Genomic DNA, 26,481 nt, shown 5'->3' on the forward strand with positions numbered 1-26,481 from the left:
CCAACAGGCATTTCAACCACAAAGCTAAAAACCCTCTCTCCTCTGGACAATAAGATGCTGGACTTTATGCTAGGTAGATGCTTGCAATGAAGGAATCTCAACTGAACTTGAACTGTGGTTATGCAGCAAGGTGGAGGAATCCACTATGGGGAGATGGGTGTGGGAGGGGTGGGGGGAATCCCCAGTGCCTATAAAACTGTATAACATAATACAATGTTAATAACAATTAAAAAAAAGACCCTCTCTCCTCGACCATCTTATTTCTAAAGATTTATTCGTTTTTATATTTATTGGAAAGACAGATTTACAGAGAGAGGGAGAAACAGAAAGATATCCCGTCCACTGGCTCACTCCCCAAGTGGCTGCAACAGCTGAACCCAAGCCAATTCGAAGGCAAGAACCAAGAGCTTCTTCCGGGTCTTCCACACAGGTGCAGAGTTCCAAAGTTTGAGCTGTCCTCCACTGCTTTAACAGGCCACAAGCAGAGAGCTGAATGAAACTGGAACAGCCGGGACAGGAACTGGTGCCCATATGGGATCCAGGTGTGTGCAAGGTGAGGATTTAGACACCAGGATACTGTGCTAGGCCCCACCATCACAATTTTAAGCGATACTATTCTGACACATGATGCATGAGTAAAGTACAGAAAAATCTGCTGTTAGGCTATCTGTGAGGTAGGAAATTGACAGCTACTAGAATGGAAGTACAAATGAAATTTACTTTATACTATAGCATTAAACGTGTTCGATTGCTACATTATAATGCACCGGGTATGCATATTTTAAATGAAAATTTTGTAAGAGTGAAGACATGAATAACTTAGTGTGGGGATTTTAAAGTGAATCTTCCTATTCATTGAATTCAGAGTATCTCAAGTCTGATCAAATTTACACATACATATTTCAGTAATTTCATAAATTCTTCAGAAACATTAGTCACTATTATAAATAGCATCTGTTTAAATTACATTTTATATTTAGCAACTTCTGACATGAAGCAATCTTTTCAATTTCTAAATATACTTACCTGGTCTTGAATAACTGAAATTTTTATTAGTTCAAATAGTTTGTTTCCCTTTGAAATTCCTATCTTTAAAAATTTCACGATTAAACATAGAACATAATGTTTACCGCAAAACTGTTTTGAAATCCATGCATACTTTCTCCAAAAATACCCATTTTCCATGAACTTTTTAGAAGACTATGAATGCCTTTTTGACTATGTAATGTATCTTACATCACTGACAAAAAATATTCAAAAGTTTCTACCTCAAAGAGAATTTTTTTTTTATTTGTTTTTTCACTTGAAAGAATGATACAGAGAGAGAAGGAGAGACAGAGTGAAGTCTTCCATCCTGGTTACAATGGCCAGAGCTGAGCTAGCCTGAATCTGGGAGCCAAGAGCTTCCTTCGTGCTTCCAAAACAGGTGCAGGAGCCCAAGCATTCCGACCAACCTCTGCTGGTTTTCAGGCCATACGTGAAGAGCTGGATCAGAACTGGAATAGTCAGAATTCAAACTGGAACACACATGGGATACAGACGCCACTGGTAGAGGCTTAGCCAGCTACCCCATGGCACCATTCCCAAGACAACATATTTTAAAATTGTTACTAATTTAAAGATTCAGGTAGTTTTCTGGTCACCAACAGTTACTTTCTCTTTTCCTAATGTTGGCTTTATAAGGGTTTCTACCCTCAAAGGGTATTGAATTTTATAAAATGTTTTTCTAATGAGTTCATCAACGTATTTTTTTGTCCCTTAGTTGAACACCAGAATGACACCCATTGACAGCCTTTTCCCTTTAGCCGCAGTCACATTCTTGGAATTTTCTCTCCATAAAAGAAAACTCAAATGGCTAATAATCCCAGCACAAGTCAAGGGAATTCATAAAAAAAATGTACTGCTTTACAATTTTTCATCTCTTACTTTGGCCAAAGTTTTTAAAGCCTGATAATCTCCAATGTTGGCAGAGATGAGGAGAAAATGAATCTCGCACCTACGACTAGTGAAGTATAAAGATAATCTCTATCCCATGTTGGTTCTGTGCCCAAGGAAGTTGACTGGACAGAAGATAAAGAAATATAAAAACGCTATCTCCCACATCTTCCAAAAAGTTAAAGAGATTTTCTAATCCCCCAGAAAGGAACTGACAGCACAGTTTGCAGAATGATTTTTGGACTCAAGTTTTGAGTGATTTGGTGAAAAGGAACAAGACTGTTGAGTTTTTTTTTAAGGTCAATGACATGGGAGAATTTCCACTTAATAAACACATATTAGGTTAAAAGTGATGTTTCTTATTACACTGACTCATCAGCTGTTTGAGGTTTATGCTCCTTCTGATCATATAAAAATTAAAATTGATATCAGATAATATTTTTCTAATGCTTTTACATTCACCTTTCAGAAAAGAAAACAAATGAGTTCTTCCCATGAATCCGGCTTCTAAGTCCAGAGGTGAGAAGGCCCTGGAACACTTCTGCATCCCAGGGCAAATCACACTCGATTCTATCTCCACACAACTGTTATGCCTGTTGGGAACTCACCTTGGCCCTAACACAATGAGAAAGCACAGCTGTAACGCTAACCAAGCTGCTGATGGAGCACTGGCACTCAGTCAGCCAGCATCCTGGACCAAGCTGGGTTCAACATCTGCGTTATAAAATTTGTTTTCATTATACAATTCCTTTCTTGAATTCTGCTTATATTGTCAACTAACTCAATTTCATGAATTTTAACGGCCTTATTCTAGTGTACACTGAGTTTTACAGCTAAGACAGAGCAAAAAGACTGCACTGAAAAACCTGTGTCTTTCCTTACTCTAATTCCATTTATTCCCTTCACCATGTCTCTGTCACTTAGACATCAATCTATTTATTTCACTATTTTCTTTGAATAGCTGTTATGAAGACTGATTCACCCCTTCCATCTGCCGCTCCTTAATATCTCACTATGTGAATTCCCGGGTATGACATTTTACTTTAGATAAATTTTGAAAATTAGTGGTATCATTGGCATTCAAAATTCGCTTACAAAATTATTTATCAAAAAAAATCTCTTCTTGCCTCTTTTTTTAAAATATGGCCAAGTAAATGTCACCTGAATAGGTGCAGATGAGTTTTAAATAACAATCCCAGGGCAGAATTATTTCTAAAACTATATAATTGCTAACAGAAAAAAAATCCATTTTTTTTCCTTTATCTAAGAAAGCTGTTTCTGTGCAAAACAATCACAGAAGAGAAACACAGTGTTAAATATGAAGTGGTATTTGAATAACATAAAAGTATGTATACCTGTAGTCATTTTCACAACTAAACTTATTCTGCTTCTTGGATTAAAAAAAGTATGCATTTATATTCAGGCAGTCTTAAATTAGCCATTTCACACTTCACATTGTGAAATCAGTCACGTATCTTATGAAATTTCTACTGGCATTATTCATTGAAAAAAATCACACCAAATATGAACACTCCCAAATTCCCTTTGTTAAGAATAGTTGAACATTTTAAGGGTCACATCCAAAGGCCAACCACTGAGGGTGCTTCCTGACTTCATTCCACAAAGAGTTGTGGTTGTTGAATAAAAGACACTAACATCCCCCAAATGACTCCATTCTTCAAATCTACAGAGGAACTAGGGAGCTATTTTACACAAAGATTAATACATCATTTCTAAATATATACATTCATATATATATAAACACACAATTTATAAAAACAGACTTTGTGCAAAAACACTGTACTCTTTAATCACTCATTCACTCATCTAAAAATTGTCTCAGGGACCCATTACGTGTTAGGCACTGTAGGGAATAAAAATAGAAGAAAAACATGATCCTCTTCCTCTTGGAACTCATAATATACCTAATGGGTGGGGGAGGGGACTCGCATGTACATAAATAACTGCAGTGGAAGACAGAAGATGGAAATGGTCTCAGAGTCTAAAGGACTACAGGATTGAGAGGAGAGAGAAAGAATACATATTGCTGGGCGAATGTTACAGAAATAAGTAAAAACCAATGAGGATAATGGCTTTGGGGAACAGTGCACACAGAGGTGCAAGAATCAAGGATTATCCCAGGGCAGAACACTAAGCAGAGAGTAGAAAAGAATTTTTTTTAAAAAAAGGAAGAAACACCTGATTATTGGTTCACAAACACACACATTGAGAGAGACAACAATAACAAAGTAATAGAAGCCAAACTTAAAACACAGCTGTCCAGTACTCAGGACAGATGGATTAAATGAGCTCAGTGTTGGTGGGGAAGATTAAGATGCTCTATTTTCCTCAAGCTACTCTGAAGCCACACAGCACACCTGCCAGGAGCTGGGACAGGCCCAGGCTTCTGAAAGCTGCAGGAAGCAACAGTGACTTGCTGCTCACGGCTTCCCTAACCTCCCCACAGGGTACAAGTCGGGGGAGATGGAAACAGCTCCGACACAGTTCCTGCTCTCTTCTATACTTCCACGCCATTTGACCCAGATGAACTGGAATGTTGAGGGGAATTCCCCATAAGGTGCCAAGCGTGTGAGATGTCAGACCAATCTTGGGGCGTGTCCATCACGATAGCCTATCCACGCGAGAGCCTAACCTGTGCAGGGGAAAGCAGCTCTTAGCACACACTGCTATTTCTCCTTTTTCAAAAATAGATTTGTCACCTTCATGATAAACTTCCTTAATTATTGTACTAATTTGTCACAAAACTAGCCACTGGCCAACACAGCAAGGACTGTACTCTGAATATCTGCTTTAAAAAAGCAGTCCTCCAGCCAACTAACACAGGTGCTGTAAGACCCATGAGTTACCACAGTTAAATGCAAGGCTCACTGTCGGTATGCAATAAATACTTGTGTAATACATAATTGTGCATTACACATTTTTTAAAGGGTGTCATCATTGTTTTCCTGAGCAAATGCTCGACTTTTCTTCTGATTTCCACGGCCCTTCTGCTCTGTGGCACCCTAGGAAAGAGGGACTGCTTGCTTCATCGAACATCTCACAATGGCTCAACGCATTTGTGTTTAAAAAAAAAAAGGAAAAGTTACAGTTGGCCCAGTGCAACAGCTCAATGGCTAAACCCTTGCCACGCAACTGCTGGGATCCCACGTGGGCTGTCCTTCCCATACAGCTCCCCACTTGTGGCCTGGGAAAGCAGTGGAGAATGGGACCTTGCACACACATGGAAAACCTGAAGGAGATCGTGGTTTCTGCTTGGTTCCTCTATTGGGCCCACCTGGGGAGTGGGTAAACAGACCGGAGATCTTTCTCTCTGTTGCTGCTTCTCTCTGTAAATCTGCCTTTCCAATTAAAAAAAAAAATCTTAAAAAAAAAGTTATGGCATACATGTGATTGAAGTTGAAATGAAAACAATAATGAGCATGTGGGAAGAATGAAGGTTAGAAAGTTCTAACCTTTGTCATGGAGGCCTTTACCTCCATCACAAAGATGAATATTAAAGGGCAGCCACCAGGTTGCAGAGACAAGTGTGGCCAACAGCCTTTCTCTGGCTCCTTGGCCTACCTGCCTGTGATGGAGAGTCCCACCTGTATCATAAAGCAGGTACAACTGCACATGGCACCTCTAGTTTCATTTCAATTGTGCTTTCAACCTACACGGCCTAGATCTGGTGCGCTGTTGAGGGACAATGTAATTTTTCTGGAAATGTGTTCCCCTCATGGCTCAGCCTCTTGAGACATGCAGTCCTAGTCCATGCACCCATTAGTCACTTTCAAACCACTGTTGTATTTTATTTTTTCCCAGTGTTAGTGACTCTCTGAGGTAGCCTTACCCACTCATCATTCAATTAGCAACTTAGTCATGTGCTTCCCGTCGTGTTTCACAGTTGTAACCTCCATGTCTACAGCGATATACTGGCTCTCAAATACGTGTAAGCAAAAAAAAAAAAAAAAAAAAAAAGCAAATGAATGACCATTTCACCAAAGATCCCAACACTGCAATGAAGTTCAGATACTTCTAACATGTGTTCAACCTGCTATTACAAGAATGGTCAGGCTACAGCCTGCTACACTATCCTACAATGGCCTCCACTTCCACCTTTGAATATTTGCAAAAACAGACTTCTTTTTAAGATTCCTTTCCATTACTGTGTGTTTTCTCTTGTTATCTCTCATTTTGCAAATCCCTAATGGTCAATACGTTCCTTACACCTATGAGAAATACAAAAACCTTTCTCTTAAAAAAAAAAGAACCTGGCATTTTAGTAAGTAATATGATTTAGTATGAAATTAATGATAAAATTATGAATATTCCTAAAGATATCTATAAATGACCAGCTCTCAGACACCATGGCCCATATGCACAATGAAAGATATTAATATACTGCTTTAACATTTTCAGCAAAAATGAGTTAATAATCAACAAATTAAAAATGCAAATTTAACGGTTTAAAAAAAAATCACAGTTCTGCCAAGTATAGAATCCAGCATTGGTAGATGCTTACAATGAAGGAATTTCAACTGAACTTGCACTGTGGTTATGCAACAAGGTGGAGGAATCCACCATGGGAGGAGGGTTAGGGGAGGGGTGGGGGGAAACCCAGTGCCTATAAAACTATGTCACATAATGCAATATGTAATTAATTAAATAAAAAAAATATTGGGTACCCCCCAAAAAAATCACAATTCTGATTTTAGAGAAAACTGCTCATAATTAAAGTCTGAATAAAGCACACAGTTGAGGAAAACAAAAGAAACGTTCACCCAGTGTAAGACTGAGCAGCTTATCATGTTTGGGAATTGCTGGGTCCAGCAGGAATGAGCTATCAGCCAACAGAGGCAATTCTAGCTTTTTTTTTAATCTAATCTATTTAAACCAACAGCTTACAGTAATGCACTGTAATCATGACATTTTATAGCTATATTTTAAATGTTGTAACAGTAAAAATGGAAGCATATTTGATATCATTTTTATCAGATACAGAATTTACTACTGAAAGTCATTTATGGCATACATTCATTTTGATTCTACCTCTTGGGGTCAACAGATATATTCATTATAGTGACAAAGTAGTAGGCACTTGCTTTTTATGAAACTTCAGTTGAACCTAATCTTCATGAAATTAAAGAAAATCTATCAGAGGAACTCAGTAAAATCCAGATTTCTTAATTTAAAAGCAAAATAGATCTTACAATAATATAATCAAATATAATCAAATATATAATCAAATATAATCAAATGGAAAACTATATTGTGTTATACCACCCTCAAGAGCAGGAGGGCTCCTGCTGAAGCACCAAAGAGAAAGCTTAGCAATGGCTGTTTCTAAAAATAAACGCTGTGTGTCTCTTGTTGTCATCGTCAACCCAAGTCCTGTGTGCTCCAAGACAGAAAGCATCAAGGCAGCCTCTCTGCCTTCCCACAAGCACCACCCAAAAGCCTCCCTTTTCTCTCCAGGTGGCAAGGAGAAAGAGATCCTGTAAGCACAGCTCACATTCCTTTAAACAACGTTCTTGCCCCCTAAGCAGACAGTTATCATGTTGTTTTGGCAGCAGGAAGGAATCTGTGGTTTCACTTGAATGTTATTCTTCTTTATTTAAACTACTAGAAATAACCCAAAAATGACAGAATGCTCTTTCTATAAATAATCATTCCAGAGTAGAGTTATATTAGGAGGTAACTCAGATGGCATGATAACGCCTAGCAAACTAATCTTAGACCTGCAATGCCATAAGATAGAAATACCAAGACAAAGAACTGAGCCGAAGCAGTCAGCCTGCTGGAGAGGTGCAAACGTGACCATTTACAGGTTAAATTCATTTCATGGACTCTCCTGGTCAGACAATAAATCATGTGGGCTATTAGTATGATAACCAATAATGCATTAAATGTATTGATTTAAAAGGATGGCCTAAGATGATCCATAGCAAGTAAGATTAGAAAACTTTTTAAATTTAAATCAAAGGATTAGTTCTTGCAGAACTATATTATTATTAATTAGTGAATGGTACGCTTAAGTCACCTACAGAAAATGCTATTTATCCAATGTCATATTTTTTTTTTTTTAGTATTTCTTTTCATTGGAAAGGCAAACCAGATTTATGGGGAGAAAAAGAGACAGAAAGATTTTCCATCAGCTGGTTCACTTCCAAAGTGATCACATCAGTGTGAGCTGAGCCAATTCAAAGCCACAAGCTTCTTCTGGATCTCCCACAAAGGTGCAGGCTTGGGCCATCCTCCACTGCTTCCCCAGGCCACAAACAGGGAGTGTGTGTGTGTGTGTGTGTGTGTGTGTGTGTGTATTTGTTTGTTTTAAAGAGGAATAAAGTTAACACAACATTCAACACATCAAGAATGTCTCCTGGTTCTTCCCCCATAGGCTTTCCTGAAAATTTCTGGGTAAGCAAATTTTTACTATTGTACTAAGTCTCAAGCTACAAAGTCATTTAAAGGAAGCATACAAAATGTAAAACTTTATTGTGATTTTTTTTGTTAGTGGTGGCTAACAAATGTACTTTCCCTATTTGCTTTTTATTTTGAACTTCAAATTTTGGAGCGATTTCATGACATTCTCTTATTTGAACATGGTCTGGATAAGTCACGCCTTAAACACTCACCAAAATTCTACCTTCATCTAACTGGAAATAACATCCACATGCTGGCAATTGGTTTAGCAATGAACATAAATTATGAATTTTAAGTTTCTAATGTAAGTGGTAGGCTATGAGGAGAAATAGGAAAATAAAGTTGTGGGTATTTCCAATCTTATCAGCATGCAAAGAGTTCAATCATAAGTAAATGACTAGTTACACTTTGTGGTTTGGTAGATTTCTTTCTTCCTTAAAAGTGGTTTTCATTGGATTTAATTACTGGGTATTTTAAAAGCACTACGCATAAAAGGCACATCACTTATTATACTGGGAAAGTTAACATTATGATAATGAGTGGAAAAATATTCTTACAAAAACATAAGAATGACTTAGTTTTCATGAACCATAGCAGGTTACAGTAATCTTGAGCATAATGCTCTCTGATGCTCTCTGATACCACTTACATGTAGGTCATTTCTTATTGTACAAATGTTGTTTAAATTAAATGTGTTTTGTGCAGCTGGCTTAGTTAAGAAGGGAACTAGGAGCACAAAGTATTTTCTCATCCTTCCACCTCCTCGTTGCCAGCCTCCTGGGACTAAGAAGGGGGAAAACTGCCAACAGCAAGGACAGCAGGCATCCCAAGCTGACCACTGGCATCCAACTTCCTCTCAAGCCTAAACTGGGCTGATTCAAAGCCACTATGATCAGAAGCACATGCCAACATCTCTTTGAATTTTATCCTGAAAATGCATTTTAAAGACATTTTCACAAGCTTTTATTTCAATTAAACTGTTTGCAAAGTATTCCAATTCAGAAAAAAAAAAGTTAAAATAGAGTTATCATTCCATATTGCAAAAATGGTTCCCTATTCTTAAAATGCAATAACTATGACAACCTACTGGAGAAAACATCGTGCTCTGAATATTTTAAAGACAACCCTCTTCTCATCTATGGAAAACAATTCACACAGTATTAAATTTCTCTAAAAGTTTTCTGTATCCCTCAAAGCCAACATTGAAGGAATAGTCTACGCAAGCTCACAATAAAGACTTACCATGCAACACAGTTACTCAGAGTTTACTTTCCTCTTCTCTAAAAACAACAACAAAAAAGACTTATAACCTTGACAACCAGTTTTCCTCCACAATTACTTGAGTCTTTTTCACTGCAGAGGGGGAGAGGAGGAGCGGGGAAGGGGCACTTCTAACAACCAACATTTAGAAAGGCAATATTAGTAAAAAGTTATGACAGTATTTAAGCAGAAACAAGAGGAACTTCAGAAAAAACCATAAAAGACGCTTACTTGAAATCCACATTTTTTTCATCACACAGATTTTCTGTGAAGTTTTTGAAGATGTTTCATACTATTTTCATGAATACAATGGCATAATTTTATTTGACTTAACTATATAGTTTCCAAAAACAAAAACTAAAGAAAACTGCAAACATTCATACAGCAGAAAACATCGTTGGTGTCTAGCTAACAATGATTCCCTTTTTCTCTTTATACTTCCCAACAAAAACTTGTTAGGCTCACGTGTCTGCCTTCCCTGGCTGAGCCAAGGGTCTCTACTCCTTACAGCAACTGGCTGAAGCACAGGCAGGTGAAGGATGATTTGACCAGGAAGTTCTGGTAACACTTTTTTTTTCTTTAAAAAGCAACGAAGCAAAATTTCCCTTCTCTGTCTGGAATTTGTCATGCATGAATAGCTATAATGTCTGGAAATGCAACAGTCAACTTGTGACCACTGTAGGGACCAAGCTACTATTATACAACCCAAGGCTCAGGATGGCAGAGTGGGGTCCCAAGAATAATCTGCATGCTGATGACATCACGAGCACCTGACCATCCAGCTCTTTCACTGAATGATAGATAACTCTCTCATTAGTCATTCTCACTGAAGTTTTCTTTTGCCTGCCATGGGGACCAGCATACTTTCACATCTACTATTTTCAATTTGTTGTTGTTAGTATTCTAGAATAACAACTTTGTGTGTAAATGTATAAAAACAAAAAAGAATAAGCTAGAACACATATATGCCTATTATAAAATTTCTTACCATGCTGGAAGGCATAATGATAAAAGCAAAAGCCCTTTTCACTTTGCTACATACAAACACAAGCGCCAACATATGAGCAATTTCTATTTACCCTGGAGGATTTTTCCAGAAGCTCATGGAAAACCAGAATCAAATGATAAGTTGATTTTAGTGCAAAACATTTAGAAATCCATGCATATTTTTTCCATAATTTGTATTTTTCCATGAACTTCTTGAAGCTAAGATACAAATTTTGGGGAGATATGGAAGCAAAGCTTTTAAAAATACTTTTACAAAAATAAGATCATATCATCGATGTTCTTTTTTTATTTTAGGAAACCAAATTTAAATTCAACCAAATCAAGCAGATTTAAAACTGCAATGGGACTCTCAAAGTACTAAGTGTTTTCCCCACCATAAGCGATGCTATAGCCACAAAGATCAAAGGTTAAAGGTTAAATAAACTATTGCTTTAAAAATAATCTGTTTGGAATTTGTTTTTTTAAAGCTATGTGCTTCTATTTTAAGCAGCAGGAAGTCTGTCCCTGCTTAGAAAGGGAAGGATGGTGGCACTTTCTCGCATTCTTCATGTCACCTTCCTTCAATACCTAAGACTGGCTCACACTGTCAACATTGTTCCTGCCCCCGTTTCTACTTTCATAGATTTATATTACTTAATATTTTATTACCCCACTCTAGCATTTTCTTTCTGCCTAATAGCCACAACTCCATAGTCTGTGGATTCAATGCCCTTTCTATTAACTTTACTGTTTTTTCTCCCTTGTAATTTAGTGTCATTCATTGTCCACCATTCACTTTCATGATTGAGAACTTGTAGCTTGTCTAATTCTTTACTCTGGGTTTTACAATCATCATGGTAAAGCAAGTCCTTCTTCACTGTCTTCTGGCCTTAATACTTGGGTGAATCCCAGGAGCCCGCCTGAGTCCCATTTCATGGCTTCCATGCCAACCCTGCCCTCCTGGGGTCCTCCATACCTGCCTGAGGCCCTGAATAACTTTGCTTCTCTGGAGACCTTCTAAGCACATGACCAAGCAGGGAATTTGTATCAAAGTCTTCTAAAACATGGGGGAGCTCTTTGAGTCTCAGATTTTTGTTTTTCAGTGAAATTATCATTCTTCAGTTTCACAATAATTAATTTGTCTTACTTTTTTGGGGTTTGTTCATTTCCCTTTGCCTTTCAAGGCTAGCTTCCTTGAAATTTCATTAACCCATTTTCTGTTTTCATTCACACCAATTATTTAAAGTCTTCGACCTTGGTTGATAAAGCTTTTCACCAGAGTCTATTCTGAATCCTGCTATTTCTTTAAAGATATACTCCTTTCAAAGAGTTACAGAGACAGAGAAAGGGGGGCAGGGAGAGAGAGAGAGAGATGTTCCATTCCACAGTTTACTTTTCAAATGACCACAATGGTTGGGCCAGGCGAGGCCAAATCCAGGAGCCAGAGCTTGCTCTGGGTTTCCCATGTGAGTGGCAGGGATCCCCCTACTGGAGCCATTTTCCTCCTCTGTCACAGGATCATTAGTAAGGATCTGGTTGGGAAGTGGAGCAGCTGGGACACAAACTGGCACTCATATGGGTTGCCAGCATCTCACAAAGGCATAACTTACTGTGCCACAATGCTGGACTCTGAGTCCTGCTAATTCTTTCTTTCTTTTTAAAGATTTATTTATTTTTATTACAAAGTCGGATACACAGAGAGGAGGAGAGATAGAGAGAAAGATCTTCCGTCCGATGATTCACTCCCCAAGTGACCGCAATGGCCGGTGCTGTGCCGGTCTGAAGCCAGGAACCAGGAACCTCTTCAGGGTCTGCCACACTGGTGCAGGGTCCCAAAGCATTGGGCCATCCTCAACTGCTTTCCCAGGCCATAAGCAGGGAGCTGGATGGGAAGTGGAGCTGTCGGGATTAGAACCAGCACCCATATGGGATCCCTGGTGTTCAAGGTGAGGACTTTAGCCACTAGGCCACGCCACCGGGCCCCTTTGATTTTTTTAAGATTTATTTTATTTTTGTTGAAAAGTCAGACATACACAGAGGAGGTGAGACAGAGAGGAAGATCTTCCATCTGATGATTCACTCCCCAAGTGACTGTAATGGCCAGTGATATGCTGATCCATAGCCAGGAGCCCAAGGCTTTGAGCCGTCCTCAAATGCTTTCCCAAGCCACCAATAGGGAGCTGGATGGGAAGCTGGGCTGCAGGGGATTAGAACTGGTGCCCATACAGGATCCTGGTGTGTTCAAGGTGAGGACTTTAGAGTTAGGCCACTGTGCTGAGCCCAACCCTGCTGTTTCTAATGGATAGCTTGGGCTCTACAATTATCACCCCATTGTTTTGTCATCTCACCTTTTGTTCTTCTTAAGTTACTCCCTTTGCCGGAGGCAGTTACACACCCAGGGCTCCAGTAATTGAGGTTTTTCTTCTTTAAGTCTTTAAGACCAGCTGTGGTTGGGCATTTCACTCAAAGAAGCTCCAGGCCATTTGCCCAAGGGCAGAACCTGTTGTTTCCTCCCTCTCACTGTTTTCTAGCCTGGTCTTTCTACAAGCTTCTTCAGTCATCAAGGAAAAGATGAACAGACCGAAATGCTGAGGACATCCAACTGGCTGGCTCATCCTTGCATTCAGGAGTGTCCTGACTCTCAGGAAGTAGTCTACTGGCCAATAAAATTCCCAGGCGGAACAGGAGGATGTACCCCACTCTGATTAAACAACTCTCTTGCTTTTATGTCCTTTCCTTGCTTAACTTTGCTTCCGAGGCCATTGGCACTGGGCTGCATCACTCTGCTTCCACCCCGTCACTGTGGGATATTGGAGCTGTGGGAGCAGGCAGGGGTTTCATTTGCTGGCTCTTTGGAGCTCATCTGATTATCTAAGACACGATGTGGCCCATTTTCAAATTTCTAACCTCCAAACTCAAAACCACCACTGAAAGCCATTTTTTCCATTCAGAATTCCAGTTGCCTTCAGTCATCTGAGGAGGTTCACCGAATCTTGTAACTCAAAGGACAAAACAAGTAATAACGTCATCCGTGTCGCCCTCAGGACTAGGGCATGCTCATCTGCATTTCTGTTCTCAATGAACCCACTCATCAGCAGCTTTTTGATTGATACCTATCAACGATCCTGATGGGTAAAAGACTTGCAAGTGAAGATAACCTGACTTAGAAAATGGCAAAACAGTAATTATGGCGAAATACTAGAAGTGAGTCTCAACGTGACAGGAACATCTGTGAGATGTATATTTTCATAATTAGATCCTGCTTTTCAAGTAGACATAAGTGAAGGCTGAAAGGAAATGCACCCGCTCTCTCTCTCTCAACATCGCCCCGAAAGGAACAAAAAGACTCAGAAAGGGTGGAGATAGTTTTACATAAGAGCAATTCAGAATTTAGATTTAGATTTTTTTTTATGGTTCCCTTGTTATAAATGCGCTGTACATTAGTTCTGTACAAACTCCAGGAAATTCCCTCATAATAATTGTCCCAATGCTGCCTGGAAGAGCTCTGCTGGCCAACATGTTGAGCTGTGTGCCTGGCAACCAGAGGGCCCTCCTACTTCTGCCAGCTCCTGCTGTGTGACCAGAGTCAATATTTGGATATGCTTTGCTTTCTGCTACACTTATCGCTTACTCTGGCCCACACAAACCACAAAAGTGAGGATGAACTTGGCAAAATACGTCACTCACACTGAATTCCAACAGCTAAAATTACGGAATTTTATAAACTAAAAAGATAATAGCAGACAACATTCTAGAATCTACATCGACCAAAAATGTCTATCTGGATAGGTCAATATGAAGGAAACATAGAATTGTCTAATAAACACTTATAATCCATTAGTACCTAATGTGCTCTGAACAACAGCCCAATATTCAATATCACTACAACACATGCTTAAAAAATTACTAATCATTAACATATAATATAAAACAAAAGTCAAATTTTAAAAATATAATTCATCTTGGTGCCAGTGCTACCTAGTTAAACTTCCACCTGCGGTATTGGTTTGAGTTCCGGCTGCTTCATTTCCCATCCAGTTCCCTGCTAAAGCCCTGGAAATGCAGTGGAAGATGGTTCAACTGTTTGGGTCCCTGTTCTCACATGGGAGACCTGGAAGAAGCTCCCGGCTCCTGGCTTCAGACCAGCCTACCTCAAGAAATGTCCTGGTGGGTTTTGCCACAACCATATACTCTGTAACATCTATGCATCTATTCTACAATCAGATGTTTCATTGTACATAAATACACACATACCTTGAAGTACTGCAGTTTGTGTAAGGAAAGGAGTTTGTTTTAAGATTCACGGAGGACTAAATATTTCATTGAATTATCAATAGACTGATTTGAGAGCCAGAGAGATACAGAGAATGAGAGTCTGAGCATGAGAACCCTCATCTATTTTTTTTTTAAAGATTTATTCAATTTCATTGAAAAGATATACAGAGAGGAGGAGAGACAGAGAGGAAGACCTTCCATCCAATGAATCACTCCCCAAGTGACTGCAATGACCGGTGCTGTGCCGATCCAAAGCCAAGAGCCAGAAACTTCCTCCAGGTCTCCCATGTGGGTGCAGGGTCCCAAGGCTTTGGACCATCCTCGACTGCTTTCCCAGGCCACAAGCAGGGAGCTGGATGGGAAGTGGAGCTACCAGGATTAGAACCAGCACTCCTATGGGATCCTGGCACATTCAAGGTGAGGACTTTAGCCATTAGGCCACCACACTGGGCCCCGGAACCCTCATCTATTGCTTTACTTCCCAGAACCCACAATAGCGAGGAATGGCATAGCATAAAGCCAGGACCCACATAACTCTTTGTAGGAGGCAGAAATCCAGTCAGCTGAGGCATCACTACTGACTGCCAGACACACCTTAGCATGAAGCAAAAAACAGGAACACAGCCAGAACTGGAACGCAGGCACTCCAATACAAGAGGTAGATATCTTAGCCAATGTCTTCACGGCTAGGTCCAATAGCTGTCCTAAGGACTGACTTCTTACCAGATCAAGATAGCCAAACACATAGCCGGTATATAAGATAACAAAAGAAAAAAACATTATCAAAACAACAACAACAAAAATCATTTCCCCAGGGGACCTACACTCCGAGTCATCGGGCACTGTGGAGTAGAGCTGTGGGCTCACCGAAAATGACAGCAACAACAGTCATGCAGAAGAGCAAGACACGTGGATATCCTCGAAGCACAATGTCGGGCACAATCACCCCCTGGCTTGAGCAAAACAAGTGCTCAGCAGTCAACAGCAGGGCTCCTGGAACCCAGGGCTCAGGCATTTCTCCCAGCACTCCACGGCAGCTGCCACACTTCTTTTCCCCTTTGGAGACCCCAAGATCTCACCAGCTGTTCACCCTAGCAGTCTCATGAAGGCCAAGAAGATGAGCTGAACAAGATCCGTGGCTAAATGAAGGCAAACACACCCTCAACACAGCTCATCCTGCTGACGCTTCCCCAGCACACCCTCCACTCCATACCGTACAAAAGTGTTCCTCGGTTGATCGAAGGTTACAGCTGATGGGGAGATTTAAAAACCCCCATATCCATGATGTCTGCCTATCAGTTGAAACACAAACTCTCAGGGCAATAGCCAAGTAATGTATTTTGTAAAACATCCCTCAAGATTTCAGGCTTGAGAATTGAGCAGCACAAAATATAAACTGGGTGAAGTAAACTTAAGGACACACTGGGGCAGATTTGGGCCCAACAATTAGGATGGAGGTTCAGATGCTAGCATCCATCCCGCCTGCGAGTACCTGTATTTCACATCCCACTGTAGCACCTGACTCCAGCTTCCTTAGAATGTGGACCCTAGGATGTGGTGATGCGTAGGCTCTGACTTTATCCCACCCACGTGGAAGGCTTCCCACATGGAAACCAGCAGATGCGGGAGCACTCTCGTGTTCTCTTGCGCTCTCATAAATAACTATTTCTTAAAAATAATTTGAGGAGTTAACAATGTGGAATATCAGGGTAAAGCCTCAGCCTGTGTTGCCAGCATCTTGTTTAGGTGCCTCTTCATGTACCAACTAATACACTCAAAGGCTGACTCCCTGCTAATGGCCCTGGAAGCAGTGGAGGACGGCCCAAGTGTCTGGGCCCCTCACTCACATAAGAGACCTGGCTGCTGGCTTAAGCCTGGCTCAGTGCTGGCTGTGACACCCACTGGGGAGTGAACCAGAGGACGGAAGTTCTCTCACCCTTTCTCAGTCACTCTCTCTACAACTAGCTCTTGTCTAGCTATCTTTCCCCCTATCGTTTCAACTCTGATTTTCAAATAAATAAATCTTTTTAAAATAATTTGAGGGCATATTATAGGAAACAAAATCAGTTACTACATATATGATAGAAAAATGCACTTAAAAAAATGTGTCTGATTTTGTAAATAAACAGAACTTTGAATTTCCTTCATAGCAGGCAGGTTAGAGAGCTGGTGTGAACCTACACAGCGTCTCATTGAATAGCCAGGCCTTAAGTGTCAGAAACAGCAACGCAGACTGAAGAACCTCTCATTTTGAAAACTGTATTCCTTTGCATACAGATCATTAAAGATAAACCAAAAATCAATGAAATGTCCATTTCCACTGAAACAAGAAGAAAGTTGTGTGTGATGATCCAAGCCATGGGGAAGGGCCAGACCTGGAAACACCTGTGGCCAGGTCCTGGGTCAGCAGATGCTAGCCTCAGGGAGGCCATGTGTGTGCTTCCACAGTGACAAGAAAGAACCAACCTGTAGTTCACAGGCACAGGCTGGAAGGGCCACTGCTATTGTCAATGCCTTCATCCTTATTTATAAGGGAAAAATTGCTAAGTGCAGTCACCGGTCCCTTCAGAGATGTCCCTGCCAGTCCTTCCCTGAGGACACACTGAAGTTCCACTAAGTTCACTTCAGTGAGTCCCACACTGCTCATTAATTAATAAGCCCTAACCTATAGAAAATTATTGTTGATCCTGATGGAACAAAAGTACCTCAAGATCACCGTGAAGATGACAGGTGTAAAGCCAGCTGGCCTCAAGCACAGACCCACAGATGGGAAGGTGCATAGGCACCAACAGAGCCAGCCAACCTGTGGAATATTTCTCTCAGTAAGCTCTCCTGAGCATTCCTCACATGGAAATATGCACAGTCCTCTAAAACGACAAGTCAGCCCACATGGGAATTCGGAGGATCTGAGTGAGAACCTGAAGCCAATTTAGGTGGAAGCATTCATAAAAGCGGACAGGAATAAAGAGTCCCCAAAGCATTGAGGACTGGCTGTATAGAAAATAAATATGAAAAGCAGTCACTGCTGGCCGTGACACTGCCTGAAAAGGAAGCTCAGTGAACAAACAAATCGATAAGGCTGACAAGTCCCCTCTTCCATCCACAGCCCATCTCTCTGCAGGTACACACACAGAGAAAGTGGGAACTGGAATTTCTTCCCATTATCCCTTAAGAGGCTGCACCTGCTTTTAACACATTTCTCTGTGTGATGCCATCGCATCTGCCTGACAATGCAAGGCTTCCCAAGTGGTGTTGAAAAAAAAAAAGGAAAAGAAGCATCTGCTAATAATACATTTCACTGCAGTCCCAACAGTTTCGTTTTGGGCTCCCGAGCCAAAGGCACATGGTGGCGAGAGTAAAACTACCTTTACAACTCTGCCGCAAACACCCATTGCAGAAGACAGTTCTATAAATAGATGTGTGTCTGTATGCAAACTGTAAATATAAAACCACCAGGCTGCAATTAAAACCCAAGCCCCCACGTAAACTTACCTGAGGGTTAAAGTCCTGGTGGAGTAAGTTCCACCGTCAGCGCACTCACAGTCAGCCGAGACCTCCCTTCCCCAGTTGCAGAGCAAGGCAACAACACCCCCAACTACATCTTTACTTCTCCCAGTCTCATCTTTCATCAGAAGTAATAGTTAGCAGCTTCATTCAGAAACAGACTCTGAATATGCACAGCAATAAGCCATGGTGGGGCTCTAAGCTAAATCCCATGGACGCACCAAGAAAACAGCAACATCAATACGGGCAGAAAAAAAAAAGAAAGAAAGAAAAAAAAAAGCAATTCCTTAAAAGAGGTACTAAAAGAGGTGCTCTGTTTAGCTGCCTCGGGAAAGGCAAGCCTAAACCTTGCAACATAAACCTTGTCGGTGAGGAAAGAGGGATCTTACCTGAGCTGATCATGCTGTGCATTCTCTGCTGAGCCAAGAGCTGCTCTCGTCCAGCCACCCCATCTGAGGAAAAACAAGAGTCACGCTCGTAAATTGTCTGCAGCATATTCCAACACTCTCACTTGAGCTGCATGCAAGATTCATCACAGCTCTGCGCACCGGCCCCGGGAGCTCCCCTGGCTGGTCCTCCCTCCTCTCCTGAGCGAGGCAGAGCAGCAAGAGGTTCAACTTGGACTACGATTTCTTTTCTGCTGAAATGGACACACACTTTGACAAAGATCTGGACACTTCCCTCACCCCCCCCCCCGTGCTCTCCCCACCCCCGCCTGCCTTACCAACTTGTGTGCAAAGCAGAAAGGACGGGGTGGGTGTGATAGCTTTCGGGACCTTAAGGTTATCCCGGAAACGAAAAGCAGGTGGGAAGTAGGAATGTGCTTCAGAGTGATTTCTTTGTCAGAAGAGGCACACACACACAAAAATATATATATATATGAACTCTCCCCACAAGAAAAAGAAACCGATTAAACCTGGCTTGGAGTTCCTCAAGCAGGAGTCGGCAGCCCTGCAAGGGGCTCCAGCCTTGCCCTTCTCCTAGCCGCTGGTGGCTCGCTCTCTTCCCCTGTTCTCAGTCTGGCTCAGCTCAAGTTGGCGAAAGCTAGTGATAATCCATTTGCATATGAATCAACAACAGCATGGCCCACAGGCACAGAAATAGAACAATGGTCGGCCTGAGCCAAAAATAGGTCAAGCATGGCCGAGTGATTGGAGCCTGCATTAATGCATTTAAAAATACCCCAGCAAACCCAGCTGTCCAGCCTCTATCTTTCAAACCATAATTCTCTATTGCAAGGCCTTAACAGCTATTAACTCTTTCCTGCCTCCCCCCCCCCAGGCTGGCTCTGCACACTGTATTTCCATTCCCGGCAACCCACTCCTGAAGCAAGGGAGGAAAAGGAAAAAAAAAATTAAGAATCATAATTCTAAGAGGGCAAATGCACATAGATTTCATTTCATTTTATTTTTGTAGTGTGTGTTTTTGGAAGAGGAGAGAAGTGCAGAGCTCTGTATTGGTTCTAAAATAATACTGGAAGCTTTTGCTCATGATGTGGGTTCTGCCTCACCCACGCACAGCAATCCTGGTGTTCTATTTTTGTTGCCTGTTTCTCTGGCTACACTGCAGTTGGCTGGGGCTCGAGCAGCTTTTCTGCCTTCTAGTTTCAGCACTGACAGGAGATTGAGCAGAGGTAGTTTCAGAAAACAAGCACACCCTGGGATAAAAATCTGTAGGAAGGACTGGCTTGATTTCTCACTGGCCATTTCAGCAAGCCAACTGTCCATTTCGCAAATCCTAGTGTGCCCTCTGCACCAGCTAGAAATTGCATAGCAGTCAGTGGCTCCTCTGACTCAAAAAGGGTGAGGGGGTTACACCTAAACCTCCTTCCCCACTTTCAGCCTCTCAGGCTGAATACAATTTACCTGCAAGACAAAATAATATTTAAAGAAAAAACAAAAGATCATGCCAGTCTCTTCTTGCAGGACTGTCTTTCCTACAGATGCAGAATTACTGAATACTATGCACCCCATCGACCAATGAAAAAATAAGACCCGTATCCAGCTCTCCATGTCCCGTGTCCATCTGTACCAGCTGCCTAAAATATACACTTCATGTTTCCACTCAGATGGTTTTTCTATTAGTTAAGAGGTTCCTAGCCCCGTGCACAATGGGACATTCACCAATAAACAAACTATGGTAGACAGCATTAAAGTTCCATGGGTCTTTGCTGTGCATTTATAAGTTGATGCCTGTGTGAAAAACAAGTCATGCACCCTCAGAGAGGATCTAGCATTTTTGCACTACCAAGAATGATCCCCGAAGGGTCACAGAATCTCCTTTTTCTAAGCTGGATCAGCAAGAACAATCTAATTCTTAGGGCATCGTGGCAACAGAGAAGGCAAAGGACAAGGCACTTGTTGCAAGGATTCTAGAGCTGAGGCAAAGATTCTGCTCCACTAGACAGTGTGGTTCAGGAAGAAGGGAACGCAGGACTCATGTGGAAAGGAAGAAACACGTTAAGCCATCTGATCTATTCTATTAAGAAAAATGTAAAGGAAATCCACTCATATAATCCGAACCAGCTCTTTACTTTATAAATGAGAAAAATTCAGGTTATGAAGATGACAAAAGCTCTCACTAAGGAGGCAGGCCTAAGAGATTTGTTTAATTAACATGCAGATTTGCCATTCATGTTCCCCAGTCCTGTTTTCATGTACTGTTTTAAAATCATCCAGAAAATTCTGTGAAGTATTTGGAATAAATTTTAGTATGAACTGCTATCCTTATTTTTAGCATAGTCTTAACAGAATATACAAAAATGATGACAAACAGGGTAACTAGACTAAAAGCGACATGCATATATATCTTTAAGTTCAAATAGCACATTCAAACCACAATTGACAAAAAGGGTCTCTATGCTTCCATAATAAAAAGCAGTAAAAATAAATAAATAAAAATCCAGAAAACAGTGTCAGTTATCATCTGTTTTCTGAGTTTCCAAGAAAGGGAATTCTACATAAAACAGTGAACAGAATGTATCTTGGGACCAGCATGTTGGTGCAGGAGGTTAAGTTGCTGCTTGTGGCCCCAGCATCCCGTGATGCTGGTTCTAGGGCCTGCTCTAGTCCCAGGTACTCCACTTTGGATCCAGCTCCTTTCTAACGTGCGTGGGAAAGCAGCTTAGGATGGCCTAAGTGTTCAGTCCCTGGTACCCATGTGGGAGACCAGCCCTGGCTGTTGCAGTCATTTGAGGAGAAAACCAGTACATGGAAGATTTCTCTAGACAGATCTACTCTCCTTTTTCTTTCTCTTTCTCCCTCCTGCCCTTTATTTCTCTTCCAGGTAAATAAACAGAACTTTTTTTTTAAACAGGATAGCAATATGATATAGCAGGTTAAGATGACACTTGCTATGAGACTCAGGGTCTCTACTTCCCTTCTGAGGAGTCAAGAAAAGCAGTGGAAATAGAGATGGGTTAAGTTCTTGGGCCCCTGCCCCTCAAATGAGAGATAACAATTTCCTGGCTCCCGACTTTGACAGAAGATGGAAGATGACTCTCCTTCTCTATGTAACTCTGCCTCCCAAATAAATAAATAAGCTTTAAAAAATAGACATCCATCCTCTGATTAACTCCCTAAATGGCTACAATGACCGCAGCTTAGCTGATCATAAGCCAGGAGCGAGGAGCTTCTTCTGGGTCTCCCACACAAGTGCAGGGTCCCAAGACTTTGGGCCGTCCTGGACTGCTTTCCCAGGCCACAGGCAGAGAGCTGGATGGGAATTGGGGCCACCAGGAGATGAAGCAGTGCCCATATGAGATCCTGGATCGTGTAAGACAAGGGCTTTAGTCACTAGGCTACTGTGCAGGCCCTCAATATAATAAATTCTAATGCAATTGAATAAGCATTTTCAAAATTGTTTTAATTATCATATCTTTCATTCACACACCTAAAGTGAAAAAGTAAGGGCAAAAAAGAGCAGCTAACTTAAAAGAAAATGATAGAGGAAACAACATTATGAATATCTCATTCAAATTTATGATAATCATTATTAATCCTTTTTATGCAAGTAAATATACAGACTTCAAAAAGTTAGTGGGAAAATTCATATTATAAGACACTATGCATACATTTCCAATTTTGTTTCTTCAAAACAAACATATCTTTCAACTAGTTTTTCCCACAAACGTTCTGAAGTACTCTCATAAAACAAAACAAGAAATGTATAAAAGGCCTTCTCCAGAAGCATTTTCAGACCTCCAGCCCACAATGACCACTTCTCAAATCTGTATTCAAAAAGTTCAGGGAAATGCATATTATGGGGGGAAATGTGAATTTTAAAGAGCCCTTGAGCCACAATAAACCTTTTCATCTTTTTGAAGTAGCCTCACAGTTGATAGCTGAAGCCCCATGGAAAGGAGCAAGGCGGATGGTGAAACCCAGTTTATTCTATCACAAAATGCTTCTTGTACTCAGCTGCAATCACACAGACACTCTTCCTGAAGTACTAAATGCTATGATTCCATCATGTGAAATATACAACTTGTTTCCCTGATATATTGAATGGTGCCTCAGAAGCATGCTACAAACCACTTAGTAACAAGTAAATAATGCTCTGGCCCAGCACAATAGCCTTGAGGTTAAAGTCCTTGCCTTGAACATGCCAGGATCCCATAGGGGCACTAGTTATAATCAAGTCGACTCTGCTTCCCATCCAGCTCCCGGCTTATGGCCTGGGAAAGCAGTGGAGGACAGCCCAAAGCCTTGGGACCCTGCACCTGCATGGGAGACCTAGAAGAGGCTTCTGGCTTTGGATTAGCTCAGCTCTGGCTGTCGGGGCCTGTTGGGGTGTGAACCATCAGACTGAAGACCTTCCTCTCTGGCTGTCCTCCTCTCTGTGTATCTGTCTTTCCAATGAAAATAAATAGATCTTAAAAAAATAAAAAAAACAGGTAAATAGCGCTCCCCTACTCACTCATGAGTACTCTCCTCCAACCCCACACTTCCCACTGTCACAGCAAGAAAAGCGCACAGGTTCGCAGGCAAGAGGCCAGGTTCCCTCAGATGGGCACGAAGACGGAGGGGTAATGTGTAGTGTGCAACTTCTAGCTTTCAGTAGCTCATTTATTTGAACACTGTCTCAGAGCAAGAACATCCATTCTGACCAACTCCAAGATACCCGATTTGCAAATGATTTCTCCCTATCGAAATAAATCCAAGCAGGAACAGGCATTTGGCCAGGCTATTTCAATTGCCCCATATTAGAGCCTGGACTCCATTGCTGGACTCTGACTCTGGAAACCAGCTTCTTGCTAATGCAGATCCTGGGAGGCCATTGTGACAGCTCAAGCCAGTTATGTTGGAAACCTGGATTGAGTTCCTGGCTCCAGGCTCCAGCTATTGCAAGCATTTGAGGGAGTGGGCCCTCTCAGATGAGAGCCCTCTGTGACTTTCTATACCTTTTCTGTTCCTCTTTAAACAAGAAAACCTTGCATGACTCCATCAGCAGGTAAAGTGTTTGAGAAAATAGATCTTTGATGAAATTCCAGGAAGAGTATATATGAAAACAAAACCAATCAACAACAGCAACAAAACCTGTAGAATCACTCGGCTCTACTTTGATGGAAAAAACAAAAACAAACAAACAAACAAACAAACAAAAAACAGTCACTGCCCAAAACTTCACCCTTTCCCTTTTTTGGCTTACGATTTCTTCTCTTTTTAGGGAATCACAGAGGATCGAAGGCACCTGGACAATTCTGATTCCTCCGGCCCTACTCAGCAATACTACATTGGAGCCTCCAGAAGGAATCTGCATTTTAAAGAGCCCTCCCAGTGATTCTGAGGCACAATGAAGTTTGAAAGTGACACAATTAGCTCATTCTTTGCAAGGCAGTAATTAGTCAGCTAAAAATATAAATGGATAAAGTATTTTTTAGTGCAATTTGAAATTAGCCAGTATTATTAAAGAACATTTTTTTAATGAAAATAATTAAACTAGGTAAGAGACAGAAGAACAAAATCATTAATACTCAAGAAATGCAAAGCTTAAGGAAGGAAAGAGATTCTGTAGCTTGCAAACCCACCCAGCCCGGTGTAGGCAAGGTGATGGACATGGAAGCACCAGTGTCTCCTTCTGGGATACTCTGCTCTGAATGTCACCATCTCGAGAGCTTGCCCGTTGCTTATGAGCCTGTCTATGCAGAGCTCAAACAAGCCAGTGCCGGAGGCCCAATCACTCTGGTCACGCACATTTCTATAATTAGAGGGACAAAATTTAACGGTCTTTTTCAAGCACCAAGGGATTTTTCTTTTTCTTTGAAAATCAGTCATTTGTAGACTGACCATTTCTCAGTCACAGTGCAAGCCCTGAACTTACAAATAATACCAGGGTGTGGGTCTCTATTCCCATGGAATTTTCAATTTTAGAAGAAGCACTGCTGAGATGCTTGCTAGTTTATGGTTTGATCGGGATCTCTGTAACTTTGAATTTTATTTACATCTTCCTTATTTTTATTATTTTGTATTTTATGTATTTATATTCATTATATATTTATATTTATTTGTTTATTTATTTATATTTTAACATATAACCATTCATTGAAAACAATAAACCTTACAGCCTGGTCATGAGAAATACAGACAATCATATCACACCTGGAAAAAAATGAGTCCACTGAATGGTAGTTATTATTACACTAATTGCTAACAACAGAAATTCCTTTGAAAAACCTTTCATCCAGGCTGATTAAATATCTGAAATTCTGGTACCAATCTGTTTTCTTAAAGAGCTGGATACATTATAAAGAAAGCCATAAATATTGAATTAAATATTGAATTCCTCACACATACAAGGGCTTCAGCTAGCAATCTGAATGGGTAGTCTATTTTATTTTGTTCCCTATTGTATCACTAGACAGAAGCATAATCTTTGGTACACCATATGTCCCTCAATAAAGACTTCCACAAGGAATAAATTATTTCCTCTCCAGTAGATTCTAATAGGCACCTGTTGATCTGGAGTAAATCATTAATACATGATTCACTCTAATATTTCTGGTTTTTTGTTATTATCACAATCGCCTATTGTTTAAAAATACCCTTGCTAAAACATTACTTTAAGAATAAGTAAAAAGTTAAACACAAGGCAGGTGTCCAGTCTCCCAGTTTAGTTGACCGTTGTAACACTTATGACCCACATTGGAACAGCCAAGCAAAATTCCCAGCTCTAGCTACTGACTCTAGCTTCCTGCTAACACAGACCTGGAGAAGCACCGGTCTGGGTTACTGCCACCAAAAGTGGGTCCCTGTACTGGGTTACTGACTGCCAACTTTGGCCTCCCAGCTGTTGGCCAGGAAGTCTGACATTGGATGGGAACTCCCAATCTTTGTCGTACATCTATCTCCGAAAAAAAAAAATTAAAAGAAGTAACTACATAACTGAAGAAATATGTTGCATTGAAGCCAAGTTTAGTTTAATTACAGCTTCACTTTTCTGCATTTCTCTCACCTTGTTGTTATCCCACAACATAGCAATAACTTAAAAAAAAGTGCAGGCCATAGCAGCAGAAATGATCTTACTTGGGCCTCTTCATATGATCATCATCATTAGCACAATGTGAGTGAACAATATATTTGTTCAATATTTCTGGATATAATTCTTTTGAGGTATTTAAAAGTTAGCAAAATTAAGACTTAAGAACATCTGTAGCTTCACTTTACCACGGATCTAAGTAACTATAGCAATGTCAGATTTCCTATATAGGTCAGGACACAGGCCGTACTTAACTAACGTCCACATAGTATCTTCAACTGGCAAATTACACTCAAAAACAGGGAAGAGGGGCAGACATTTGACCTTGTGGTTAAGCTGCTACGTGGGGAGGCCAGCACCTGATAGAGGAGTACTCAGCTCTACTCCCCATTCCAACTTGTTGCTAAAACACACCCTGGGAGGCAGTGCTGATGGCTCAAGGGCTTGGGTCACTCTTATGCATGTAGGAAATCCAAACTCAGTATCAGGCTCCTGGCTTCAGCCTAGCCCAGCCCCGGCTGCTATGGGCGTTTGGTGAGTGAACTAATAGATGGTAGTTCTTTATCTCTCTCTGCTGCTAAGGTAAATAAATGAACAGATACTTTGAAAATTCTGAGTGGT

General features: G+C 40.9%; 1 protein-coding gene across 3 annotated transcripts in view; it reads right to left on the reverse strand.

Moving 5' to 3' along the window:
- HDAC9 (histone deacetylase 9) overlaps window positions 1-26,481 on the reverse strand; it is a 579,622-nt gene that overhangs the window by 412,972 nt on the left and 140,169 nt on the right. For 2 of the 3 annotated variants that reach the window (XM_040964718.1, XM_040964724.1), the window contains exon 2: window positions 18,774-18,836. In XM_040964718.1, coding sequence (XP_040820652.1) covers window positions 18,774-18,836 — 63 coding nt within the window. Of the gene's footprint in view, window positions 1-18,773; window positions 18,855-26,481 lie in introns of those variants that run through there. The other variant, XM_040964725.1, reaches the window with a different exon arrangement.

This window comes from Ochotona curzoniae, unplaced genomic scaffold (assembly GCF_017591425.1).
Source record: "Ochotona curzoniae isolate NIBS_2020 unplaced genomic scaffold, NIBS_Ocur_1.0 scaffold_3835, whole genome shotgun sequence".
In the NCBI taxonomy this organism is placed as follows: Eukaryota; Metazoa; Chordata; class Mammalia; order Lagomorpha; family Ochotonidae; genus Ochotona; species Ochotona curzoniae.